Raw genomic sequence first — 13,335 nt, 5'->3', positions numbered from 1 at the left:
TAGCGCACCCTGTTGGAGAAACATAGTGCTATTAGATGATTGTCTGCTTTGGACACTAGAGAGCGATGATGTGCTTAGTACATTTGCTCAAATATCCAGCAGAGCTTATCGTGTGTGATAAATGTAACCATAACCAATGCAATTCACTTAATATTCCATTACATTTTGTAACAATAATAAAACAAGAACAGACAATGACAGACAAAGGAGCACAGTGAAGGGTGTGATTAATATTTAATAATGAACGTTAGGTACATTTCCAGATGTTATTATAGCAACCACTAAATTAAAACAGTTTGAGACATCACAATAACACCAACATATATGACACAAAGAGTGAAGACAGAAAAGAAACATCCTGGCAGAGAATAAATGTAAATAAAGCCAAAAGTGTGGTGTATATCGTCCAGTAAGCTCTAACATCAATTCTGTTAGATAAATACAGAATTTTGATCACCGTCTTTTGGGGACATTTTCATACACAGCATCCGTCTTCGATTTCTGAAAGGCAACACAAACTCAATCAGCAACTCATGGATGCTCTGAACTACTTATGCTAGGTTTCTCTCGGAATAACCTTGTTATAACCTTGTTATTCTCTTAATAACAAAACCTTATTAATGCAAATCAACAAATATACTCACAAACTTGTTTTGAAAAACTACTAGCCTACTACAGAACAGATGCTAACATGAAGCAGCAGGAGGAAATGACATCAATCATAACTTTTTAAACCGTTAAATCATCAAACAGTTTAAGTTCTGCAGGTTTGTCACGACAGCTTCTGCTCTGAGAATGATTGTCTTTCACACTAAAGCACCAGCTCAGACACTTGATGCAGCACGTCTACAAAACAACCAATGGCTGCTAAAGCTGTGTTTCACCTCAGATCATGAACCGCAGAGACGCTACAGCTCCAGGACAGACTTCAGCACAGCAAACATGAGTTACAACTCTGTGTCCTACTTTCTGCCCAATGAAAATCAAATGACTTTTTTGGGTTATTTATTTGGGTTATCTTTTAAATTAGTAGGCCACAGACCACGGGCTGGCTGGTGTAAAGATTTTTACATGTAGGCTAGGCTCTAACCCATATGTAAACTAAAGACATGCCACGATACAACAACTCCACTGATTATATAATGATCTAGTTCGGCCAAATGATACACACACCCAGTGTAGACCGGAGATCGACTGATCTGTTTTAAGACTAGAACATATTTGATAGAATACATTGTGTAACGATCAGTGCCGTTTGTTTTAATGTTTATTTTCATTTTATCTGTATCTGGCCTGGCGATGTTCACTGTATGCAGTACCGTCGCAAGGGCTGTGCCACGTGTGCGACCGCATAAGGCCTCTCTGCTCCCCAGGGCCTCGCGCAAAGTAAAGTGACAGCTGACTCGATGTAAAAGCCAATCAAGATCATGTTTTTGTCCTTCGAAATAGACTACTATAATAGTTAAAAGACATAGCTAAAAATGAGACTATGTATCGTTATGCTGTATTATTCTGCTTTTTAAAAATGTATTATGCAGTAACTTACAATATTTCTCTGTGCGTGTGACAGTGATTCATGCGCATAGCCACGTCATCAGCGTGGCATTGCACGTCAAGTTCGTAGAGAGAGAGATTTATTCAGTCCAATCAAAATCTGATTTTGGCCGCCTCTGAAATACCCTGTTCTTACAGACTCTTGTACATTTCATTTGTACAGAGAGTCTGGCCACTCTCCATTGACAAGCGTTAACTTCCTTGAAGGCGGGTACTCTGTTGAAGTTTAAAACTATTGGATCTGCACAGAGCCACTCTGGATCTGCCGTAACCAATCACTAACATTTGGCCGCGTGCCTTTCGCCTCTGTTTCTCACATGGAAGTCCGTAAAAATGACTGCAGATTGTGCAGCCACCTAAGTGATACAACCTAAAACTTGTGCATTCGGATTGTGATTTATTCACAGTGAAAGGGAGAGTTTTGTGACCGGGAACGCGCTGCTCACGTGGTAGGGGAGAGCGAGGCACAACCTAATGCTTTTTGACTATCTCAGTTTGTGTAAATCCACTTGGGGTTCAGAGTAGTTATTGTTTCCCACATTAATTGCACACATGTCTAGTACAATTATGTGGTTTTGTTTCATTAATACAGTGTATACTTTTTTCTTGATTTACCCTGAAAGAATGGAAGTGAAATGTGACAACATGCCCCATATGTGGGGTACATTGTAACATGTGGTGGGGCACAACATGACCAAATGACAGCTTAAAATGTTACCTGATATAATCAAAAAAATATACAAGACAAACTAAAATATTTTGTCAACAAAATACAATTATTAACTTTTTAAAATAAAATAATGGCATTTTTTAATCATTAAAAATATAAGCATTTTTGAGTTTGACAACAAACACATCGCTAAATACAGCTATACAGCATAGTTCAACACATAATAATAATTAATAACTTCTGAACATTAACTCTCAGTCATTATTCACCCTTTTCTCATGGTTTCTGAAAATAATTAATAAAAGTATAGAAAATAATGGCATATTTCTAATAGGGGCTCATTGTAACGCAGTGCTACAACACACCCCATCTGCGCAACTGGGATTTAAATCGTGGCTTGTGTCTTCTGCTGGTTAGATCAGCATTAAAGAGCGATCTCAACTGTTAAATAACAGATATAAGATTAAAATAATATCGCATTTGTCTTATTTTAAATAAACAGAAAAAACAGAGATGAAAACTAAACTTAAGTAAGAAACTTACTTTTGCTATGGTTAAATACATGTTCAGTAATATCTTCCAGAGATATTTTTATTTTGGCGCTATTTTTTCTCTAAATAATGTTGATATGGCAACTAGTAAATACACTAAGTTTCGTCATTCTGGCATGTGTGGAAAGGGTTAAAACATGCGCGTTACAACTAACCCTGCGTTAGGTTGTGCCCCGTGCTCCCCTACTTAACATGAATGCTGTAAATAAAATGTCATATGGTTGGTATGATAAGAATAAATGCTGCTGTAAATAACGGCCTAATTCAAATTTTTTTGTGCTTTTCTTCTTTTTATTTTTTGAGCGGTGATGAAATATATTGCTGTTGTAAACACTTGCCAGCATTTAAAGAAATACAAGTCTAGAAATGCATCCAAATTACAGCAAAGCGCAACCGCATGGTGCTCTGCAGTGGCCAAAAAGGATATAAACAGTGAATTTTGAAGTGATATATTCTTGAAAACTCAGAGATGTGGATTCGGACAGCAATTTAATTCCCAAACGACCTTGGTGTTTGTCTAAAACAGTAGGTCATTCGGCAGGGGATTTTTACACGGGTGGTGGGAGACAGACGGCAATAAAATCACTGACTAGCTCCTGTCAATGATGACAATACCTTCTGACCACACAATTACCATCCGAATAGGGCTTCAGCCAACTCCTTCACCACTCACGGAGCGAGCTGGAACATCAAACTTTTCCCGGGACACAACATCATGGCCACCAACAAAACTCAGCAAAGATTGTTCTTGCTCCGGCTTTAACTTCTGGATATTCGGCAGCGGTGCCACAACGAATGAATGGCTTCGCTCGCATCTTTCTCCGCCGCCATTACTGAACTACAACTCAAACTAGCGCACAACATCAACGTCATCGTTTTCAGCCACTCCCTCTGTTCGCTGATTGGACCGGTAAAAATTTGTTCGGAGAAAACCTAAGAATATACCGCAGTCCCAGACGGAGTCCTGAAGGAAAATGAAAATTGCGTGGAAGTTCGTAGGAGGGCAGAGCCAGGCTCCCTCTGAAATGGGTCAAACCATAGATATTACCTAAGAAGTTCAAGTAAATATGCTAGAAATCCGCGCTCATTAAGGATGTGCATTTATTGCATGGACGGAGAAACACGGACGCCTAAGATTTCATCTGACGATACGCACAAAAGGTTTTTATTTAACACTATAAAGTTAAATAAGGGTAGCCAACTATTACGCACCTTTCGGAGCATCAGTGAGAGCAACGGGACTGCAGAATGATTGTAGTGTAGTCATTTTGGACGTTTTCTAGACATTTTAAAAGTTTTTAAATCTGAAAACTGCCAAAAAGCAAAGAAATGATCAGACATCCATTTAGCGCATGTTCACAGAGGAAAACTACTGAAAAAAACAATGCTGGATGTTCTCTCAATACTGTCTGTTTATTTTACAGACTGAGAAATCTCTTCAGATGAATCAGTTAGAGTCTTATAAAGCCCAATTTATACTTCTGCATCAAGTGTACGTCGTAGCTATGCCGTAGGCTGTGATGCGCGCGTAGCCTACAATGTACCCTGACGTGCACCTCTCCAAAAATGTAATGACGCCTCGATTCTAAGTGGACCACAATTCGCGCTGTGATTTTGTCTGCCAGAACCCCTCCCTCAGGTCAATAAATAAAATACAAAAATTTGCGATAGGAGTGTGTGTCCAGAAATGGGATGATAATTTCATCCTTACCTCCCGCTTCTTCTTCGGCTTTTGCCTTGATACTGTGGGTTACACTATGAACATGCCCGTGGACACTGCCTACTAGCGGTTTGCATGTGTAATTGCACATTGACGCGGACAACAATGCAGAAGTATAAATGAAAACCAACGCATAACTTGCGCTGTAGAGGATACGGCATAGGTCCGACGTAGAAGTATAAATCAGCCTTATTTCGCGTGGATTCATGCCGTTTTGCAAACACTTTTGACCCATTCATATTTTAGAACATCATTTAAAGGAATAGTTCACCCAAAAATAAAAATTCTGTCATCCTTTACTCACCCTCAAGTTGTTCCAAACCTGTATGAGTTTCTTTGTTCTGCTGAACACCAAAGAAGATATTTTGATGCATTGACTACCATAGTATTTTTTCCCCTACTATGGCAGTCAATGGTTGCTCTATCTGCTTGGTTACAAACATTCTTCAAAATATCTTCTTTTGTGTTCAGCAGAACAAATAAACTCATACAGGTTTGGAACAACTTGAGCGTGAGTAAATGACAGAATTTTCATTTTTGGGTGAGCTATCCCTTTAAGCATCAAATCCATAGTTTTCAGTCATGTGACTGTCGCAGAGCCTTGGGGGGCAAAAACGCCATAGCACTCCATAGAACGGCAGCACAAGCCTGTCAAATTTCCATCTTAAAACAAAAATATGTGAACAAGATGCACGTTTTGGGCACTTACGATCCATATACAGCACCTGCTGCAGTATTTCAATCACTGAAAACAGCGGGATGTTTTTAAAACGTTTAACGTGAAAAACACTACAGGGTGAGTTGCACCAATAAGGATTAAATTAAGCAAAGTTTAAAGGATTTGTTGATATGGGTTTTATTTTAAATAGAGTTGTTGCACCACTTCATTTTAAACACAGATAAATTACGCAGTAAAACCGTTATAGAGCTGATCAAGCAGCAGACGGAGGTGATCTGAAGACAGGCTAAAGAATCCTTTGTGCAACCCACCCTTAAAGTGCGGTAATGTACAAAAACAGTGAAATTAAAAGATCAAATTCAGTTTACACCTTTTTGATGACGCATACTATATACAGGCGAGTAAATGAGGCACGAATATGAATTATGAACACAGCGCGTTTTCTTTATAGGCCTAATGGTTTAGATGGGGAAAACACCTAACGAGAAACCTCGTGTTGCACTAATATACTGTGTTCGTCTGCTTTCCTGTACAAAGTATGCAACATCAATAAGGTGTATATTGAATTTGGTGTTTTAATATCACTGTCTTACCGCATTAATATTGACTACAAACCTGGTAAAAATGACTAGCGGGCAATGGAGGAGAGCCTTGTTTTGCCCTCCAGGTGGGCGTTCCTATAAGCGTGTGACGACACGTGAAAACTATGAATTCAGTTAGGCTACACAGTTTAACTTCTTGAACCTAATGCCATTAAACTGAATATTCAGTATATTATAGCAACAGTAGGCCCTGTTAATATAGCCCCCCATCCCCCAACCAACCACGGGCCTCGCGCATTACGTTCGCACAGGGCCTCACACCCCCCTTGCCACGAGCCTGATTGTATGCCTCCTCATGGCTAGTTGTCACTTCTTGTCGATTGTATTTGCATAAATGAGATTCTGTTGACAGTCACTGTCACTCGTTCAAATTAATGACATCTTTTATCACTGATCTTCGCGGTTAGTGCGAAAGCCACATAAAAAGTAGACCATGCGTAACAAAATCACATTTATTTGCATGCATTGGTTTTCATTGGTTCTCTTTTCCATGCAGAGTTCCATGAATTAAAAGGAGTCTACAGATAAATCCATAAATTGTTTTTCATACCAATTTTCATTGTTTTTCACGACCATAAGTCGTTTTTTTTATTTTTTTAATCACGATTAGATAGTACAATCGAGCTTCCCTCATTGCACCACAGCAAACACAAACGTCTGCCGTTTTCAATTGATAAAATTGGCTGGGCTTATGTATGACTAAAGTAAAAAAAAGCCAGAATACTAGCAACAGAAAGTCACCATATGGAAAGAAAAATACAATGAATGGTGACTGAACATTCAACCTAAAACATTTTTGGATGAACACTTTAATGTATAATAATTTATATGTGATAAATATTACTGTTACCGAAAAAATGCAATCAATTCAGCAAAAACATGTTCTATGTGCTACTAAATTTTGATTAGTGCTAATTGATTTTTTGGACCAGCAAATCGGACAACACTGAGGTGCAAACAGTGCATAGATTTAGTGTAAATAGCATTAAAAAAACATGCTTAAACTGTCCCTTTTTTGCTACTCCCTCCTAAAGGTAATAATAATGACAGTTGAGTCGATAAACCACCCACGTCTGTTCACTGACCGTCTGATGCTGCAAACTTCAATCGGCAAACTTCAATCACGCTGACTGACTGCAACGACTTCTTGCGACATCTTACCTTTTTTCGTGTTGTTGGTTTGCACAATGCTGAATCAGTTCTGTCTTCCTCCCGGGTCTGAACTGCATTAAAAATAAGCAAAGACAATCAAATATCAAAATGTGTGTTTAAAAATGATATACATTTATACAGATGAATTGCTTGCACTCCTGACCTGTTTTTCTACATTTCTTGCAGATGCAGAAGATCCCAATGACTGCAACAACAATCAACAGAGATCCAGCGGCAGCAGAAGCAGAGATCAACACTATCAGAGAGACTGGAGGACCTGACAGAGAGTGTGTTGTGATGATAAAGAGAGACATTCATGTAAGTTAATGTGTATATAAACACTAATATTAGTGCTGGCGTACCTGCACATGTGTGACAGAGTTGTGTGATGTCCAGATGTTTAGTCTGGTTGCTGATGGGATTGTTGAGCACACAGCTGTAGGTGTTTTTATCCTGATATTTCACCTCCAGAGGTAGAGAGAGACTGATGCTGAGATCAGACACACTGATGCTGGACAATAAACTGTTTCCTTTGTACCAGGAGAGAGTCACATGACCCACATTCACCACCGAACACACCAGTGAACAATTTGATGATGATGATGAAGATGAAGAGCATTGTGAGAAGTTACTGCTGATGACAGGAACAGGCAGACGAGCTGGAAAACATGAGAGATTTAAGATAAATGTGCATAAATCTGAACATCAGTCCGGTGTTGTGTGTTGACGGTCAGTGAGTGCAGCTTCAATATGTAAATAGTTAAAGGGACATTTAGAGTTCGGTACAAATTAAGCTCAGTCAACAGGATTTGCAGTGCATGATATTGATTACCACAAAAACATTATTATGACTCGCCCCTTGTTTTCTTTTTATTAAACAGAAAAAGAAAGAAATGTAGGTTACAATGAGGCGCTTACATTGGAAGTCAATGCAATGGGGTCAATCAGTAAACGCTAAAATACTGCTTAGGTACTGTGTAAAAGTTAAATTCTTAACTTTGTCGCTTGTTTTGACAGAATAATTACTGTAGTATGTGTTTTCATGAAATTATAAGCTTCACATTTACTTTTATATTTAAATTTTGACTTCATTAACTTCCATAGTAAGCGCCTCGCCGTAACCTTGATTTTCTTTGTCTTTCTTTAATTGACAAGACAAAATTATTTTTGTGGTAATCAACCTTATGCCACATATACTGTGGATTAAGCTTAATTTGTACTGAACCAATGATTCTTTTAATAAAATAAGAATATGTGAACATCTGAACAAATTACGTCTCTACTCACCATAGACAGAAACATTAAATGTTTTTGATGTCAATTTAGCTCCACTTATCTGTAGTTCATAACGTCCAGCATGTTCAGTTGTGATGTTTGTGATGGTCAGAGATCCAGTTTGATTGTCCAGCTTCAGTCTGTCTCTGAATCTCCCATCAGGAACATCATCATATGTGGAGAAGTATCTATATTTTCTAATGGTTTCAGCTATGAGAGACTTTTCAGCCCCATATTTCCAAACTATATTGTTGTCTTCATGTACTTCAGAAACATTAATGTAAAAAGTGACAGAATCTCCCTCCATCACTGACACCGACTGAATTTCATTTGTTTCGGCCCCAAACACACCTGGAGAGCAGATTTTACATGATTAATTAACGCTGTTATTGGTTTAGAAAGCCTGAAATCAGTTTCACCAAACTAAATGAAAGGTAACATATGAACAGACAGATGTGTGTGAATCAATCATTTGATATTCAACGTGTTTTATTTGCAAAACAAATAAGTTGCATACAAGTTAATTACAGCCAATTAAAACTAGTTTTAATTAAAATTTCGTTAATTTTTCAAGTTTCATATTTGGGTCATTATAACAGACTCACTGAAAAAAGGGCCTGCATCTTTTTTTTCTGAGTTAATGACATTTAATTACCTTTTTTTTCTGAAACGGAAATAAATGAAGCCATAAAAATATATTTGTAACTTACCAGTCAGACGCCAACAGCACAAACTGAACAAAACAAGCATGAGAAACATTTTCTCCAGTAGTTCAGCGTTAACTCTGATCTAATAAGACTATCCGCTGGTAACACTGAACCTGGCGTGTGAATCCTCCCACAACAGAGTTGACCATTCACAGGCACACACTCTATACACGCGTTATGATTTTATATATTCTTATATATGTTCTTCTGGCTCATAAGACATAAACTTAATGGTCAAAACAATCTGGAAAACATTTAAAATTTGAATATAGATCGTTTCTGAACGTTAGTTTCTGACTGTGTCAAATTGGAAAAATTTGAATATTGGAAAATTGGATTGGTCAACCTAAATTTAATGATAAAATAAATCTTATGGTTTTCAAAATGGTTTTATAAACATTTGATTGTTGCAAATGTCAAAAACTATCAAAGACTAGCCGCCATCTCACATTATTGCCAGTGTTACTGAGGAGTGTCTCTAGTAGCTCATCGATTGAGTCAAACTGAAACCTGCTGTGGCCAGGTTTCTTCATAAACCTGGTTTGATCTTTCGGGTGGACAATTAGCTCATGCTTGAGAATGTCTAATTGTTTGATGTGTGTTTAGCATGTAGGTGAAGAGCTTCTTCCAGTCCTGCTGTTGAATCTCACGGTCACACAGGTCTGACTTCCCTCCTACACAGGACAGCTTTAATCAAATTAAATGAATCCATAACGTTTGAAAAACTTTTCGTTTAATATTTGTTTATGTATCTTTTTTTTTTTAGCTGACATTGCTCTAGCTTACAATAAAACCAGTAACTTTATATTTTAGTAATCATTCTGTATAGTGTTATAATTTGGTAGAGATGTGTAATATAATGGTTTGTTAAAGATTTGATGATTAATACTGCAAGAGAAAGTTAAAATGATTCTATTTAAATATACAGGTTTTTTTTTTCTAAAGAAGGAAAGGTGTAATTGTAATAAGATTGTCTCAATAAAGTATAAAACCATTTGACCTTTTGTGTTGGGAATTGGGATATTGATTCATTCCAGTGGCTCAAATCATTTAAATCCGATCACTTTAAAGATTTGCTGGCCGATTCATTCATTGACCCTTTCCTTAGGATACCAAGATACACCAGTAGGTGGAGACAAGTGAGCGTCTTATGTGTCAATCAGTACTTTGTTCCAAATGGAACCTTCCTCTGAGGCTGCAATTAAGTTTTTTTTTTTATGCCCTTCCTTCGCTAATTTCCTTTCATCTCGTTCTCTCGTTCTCTACATCATTGCTGACATTGGATGAGTGCCCACTACTGGCGGAACCCTTGCAATGTGATAGTGAGCTACAAGGTAATGGAGCCTTTTATACATTGTCTGGTTTGTTTAGAAATAAACAATGGACAAATGGAGTCTTTAAACGCCTCAGATGTAAAGTTATTCGCTGTCACAGTGACGCCAAAATGAATGGGAGTCAATGAGATGCTAACAGCAGGTGATGGCTTGGTTAGCAATGGCTGCCCCTATGGAAGGTACGCTTTCCAGGTGCTGGATTACCCCCTTGGTTTGAATGGAATGGCCTAAAGTGGATTTCACACTGCATGACTATCTAGGGTAGCATTCAGTCACGGCTGTGTTCACACTGTATGGATCGTGACGGGGGGTTTCACGCTGCATGACTTTACAATAGGAAGTTTTGCAGACAACTCTGTCAAACTACGTTTCACAACCACACATGCGAGAAGTGATGAGGAAATAACGTGAGATCATGCGCGAGACTGCAATTTTTATTAAAAATGATAGCCCACAAGAAGCTTGTGATCCAAACTGTCTGTGAGCTGAAAAGGAGGGAAAACAATGATTATGGAGGAGGAAATGGTTGGGGAGACACAGGAAGCAAAGTAAAGATGTAAAAAGAAGATATTTTGAAGAATGTTTGTATCCAAGCAGATACAGCAACCATTGATTACTGTAATGTATCTATGTGTGATATACGTGATGACGTAAACTGTACTTTATGATGTAAGCCGTACGGGGAAGTACGACGGAACACATGTGCAGAGTGAGTCAATAAAGAGCATCAGTTCAGTTGTCATCTGTTGCATAATTTATTACAAGACAAACAACAATACAATTACCATCAGGGCCGTGCAGAGAGTTCTTCAGAGGCAGGGGCTCAAATGTAAAAAAGGGGCAATATGTAAATATATATATATATATATATATATATATATATATATATATATATATATATATATATATATATATATATATATATATATATATATATTAGGGGTGTAACGGTGCACAAAACTGACGGTTCGGTACGTATCTCGGTTTTGAAGTCACGGTTCGGTACGGATTCGGTACAGCAGTTTTACAAAATTGCGTTTTATTAATTTTTATTCAACAGTGGTTTAATAAAAAAAAATTGTCTGTCCTTAAATGAATTCAATTATAACTAAAAGTTTCTTAAAGATAATGCTGTAAACTATATAGGGAGCCCTTACATATTGCTATTAAAGATTAACAACAGAGCCCAAACTATTAGCCTAAATTAATTTGCTATTTATTTTTAGATATAATAATCAACACTCATAAGCTTCACATAAAGCAGTTTTTGCATTAATATGTAAATCGAATTATTATTATTTTTTTATTTATTTGTTGAAATATAATCATTTAGTGGCTGTAATTTTCATGACAGGTTTATTTAAACATACATTAAATAAACAAGACATCACTAACAGGCTAAGTGGTATATAATGAATATATATAGGCTAATATAACGAATATATAGGCTAATATAGTGCATGTATTCAGTGAAAGAGTTAATCTCTCTAGTGAACTCACAGCTGTGGACACTGAATGACTTCTGGGGTAGGCTAAATGTGATTCTACATGACATTGTATGTTTACAAGCTGTTTTATTGTCTTTCCGCGGTTGAAACACCCATGGAGCGATTACACAACATATGATACGTTTCAGTAAGTTGTAATGTATCCTCAACATACCTTTAGAAATTCATTTCTTTAGGAAGAGATGATCGCGTTCACTCGCGCAACGCGCGCTGCCGCTTGAAGTTGAACTGATACGCGTCTCTCTGTCACGTCACATAATAGAGCGTTAAAACGGCATTTATCGTTTGAATTTCGTGATAAAATGGACTGAATACTTAATATGTTCATGTGGGAACTCGGATTGAAGTGTGTTCCGCGCTTTAAACAAGCCGACTGTTAACTGTTATAGATTGCATTCATAACCGTTCGGTACACGCGCGCACCATACCGAAAGCCCGAAACGTTAGTTCGTCTATAGTGTCCATGTAGTTTTCAACCGATTTATGAATAAGAACAGAAAATTACCGCTCCACTTCACATGCCCAATGGAATTTGAACTTGCTTTGCCAGATTGGTTGGTGTATATACTTGACAAACGGGCATTGGTGAATTGTGTAATACTTTAAAATATATAATATATAGATTTGTAATTAAATCAACACATTAGCTCTGATTATGGATGAAAAAAAAATATTGGTTTACATTTTTCCCGTAAGGCCACACACTCTCTGAAAGGACCATATTTGGCTCGAGAGCCGCTTCCGAACAGAGGAAAATCAGCAATCAATCAAAACGCACGCAACCCATAGCAACGCGTTATGGCAACGCCTCAACAGAAATTGTCCGACTTTTGAGCCGTTCGTTACTATTGTATACATTGTCATCAATGTCATGTTATAATAATCACATTTATTTAGTTTTATTGACCACGATATTATCATTGATAGGCCTATTTGTCTGAGAGGGGCACTTTTGATTCATTTTGAAAAAGGGCAGGGGCTCGAGCACCCAAAGCCCCCCCCCCCCCTCTGCACGTGCCTGATTACCATAGTAGGGAAAAAATACTATGGTAGTCAATGGTTTGACTGGTTACAAACATTCTTCAAAATATCTTCTTTTGTTTTCAGCAGAACAAAGAAACTCATACAGGTTTGGAACAACTTGGGGTTGAGTAAATGACAGAATTTTCATTTTTTGGGTGAACTATCCCTTTAACGCCACTGTAGAGACTTTCTATTCGTTCCAGTGAAATCACAAAACAAAATGCACTAAAACTGCCCCTGCTCTTGATCGTGATATACAATCACTGATGTTATTCGGTTATGATGAGAGAAAAAACAAGGGAAGATTAGGACCCAGAACCTCTCTGACAGGAGAGGATGGATTAAAGCGCTTGCCCGTGTGAAGACTGCACGTGCACGCGAGCCACAGGAGAAATCCACGCCTCTGATAACAGCAGCAACGAGCGCCTTATCGCTTTAACAAACGAACAGAATTTTGCTCTGCTAGTTAACTGGAGATGTTTTGTTTGTAGCCTTCTACCAACACAAGTCAGAAGTTCGCGTAGGCAACTTGTTTTATTAAACGGCCTGGGGAGGTTGGT

At 37.8% G+C, this 13,335-nt stretch overlaps 1 protein-coding gene across 1 annotated transcript; it reads right to left on the bottom strand.

Annotated features, from left to right (window-relative positions):
- Nucleotides 1-217: 217 nt before the first annotated feature.
- LOC307120563 (CD48 antigen-like) lies at nucleotides 218-8,988 on the bottom strand. Its single transcript, XM_079807662.1, has 5 exons — nucleotides 8,914-8,988; nucleotides 8,216-8,554; nucleotides 7,092-7,587; nucleotides 6,938-6,999; nucleotides 218-501 (listed from the first exon to the last, which is right to left on the bottom strand). The coding sequence occupies exons 1-3, from the start codon at nucleotides 8,960-8,962 to the stop codon at nucleotides 7,100-7,102; spliced, it is 876 nt and encodes a 291-aa protein (XP_079663788.1). The 5' UTR covers nucleotides 8,963-8,988; the 3' UTR covers nucleotides 218-501; nucleotides 6,938-6,999; nucleotides 7,092-7,099.
- Between the last annotated feature and the right edge of the window lie 4,347 nt (nucleotides 8,989-13,335).

The sequence above is a fragment of the Gobio gobio genome (genome assembly GCF_949357685.1).
Source record: "Gobio gobio genome assembly, chromosome: 24".
NCBI lineage: Eukaryota > Metazoa > Chordata > Actinopteri > Cypriniformes > Gobionidae > Gobio > Gobio gobio.
The sequence above is the reverse complement of the archived record's forward strand: the minus strand, read 5'-3'. Positions and strand labels throughout refer to the sequence as shown.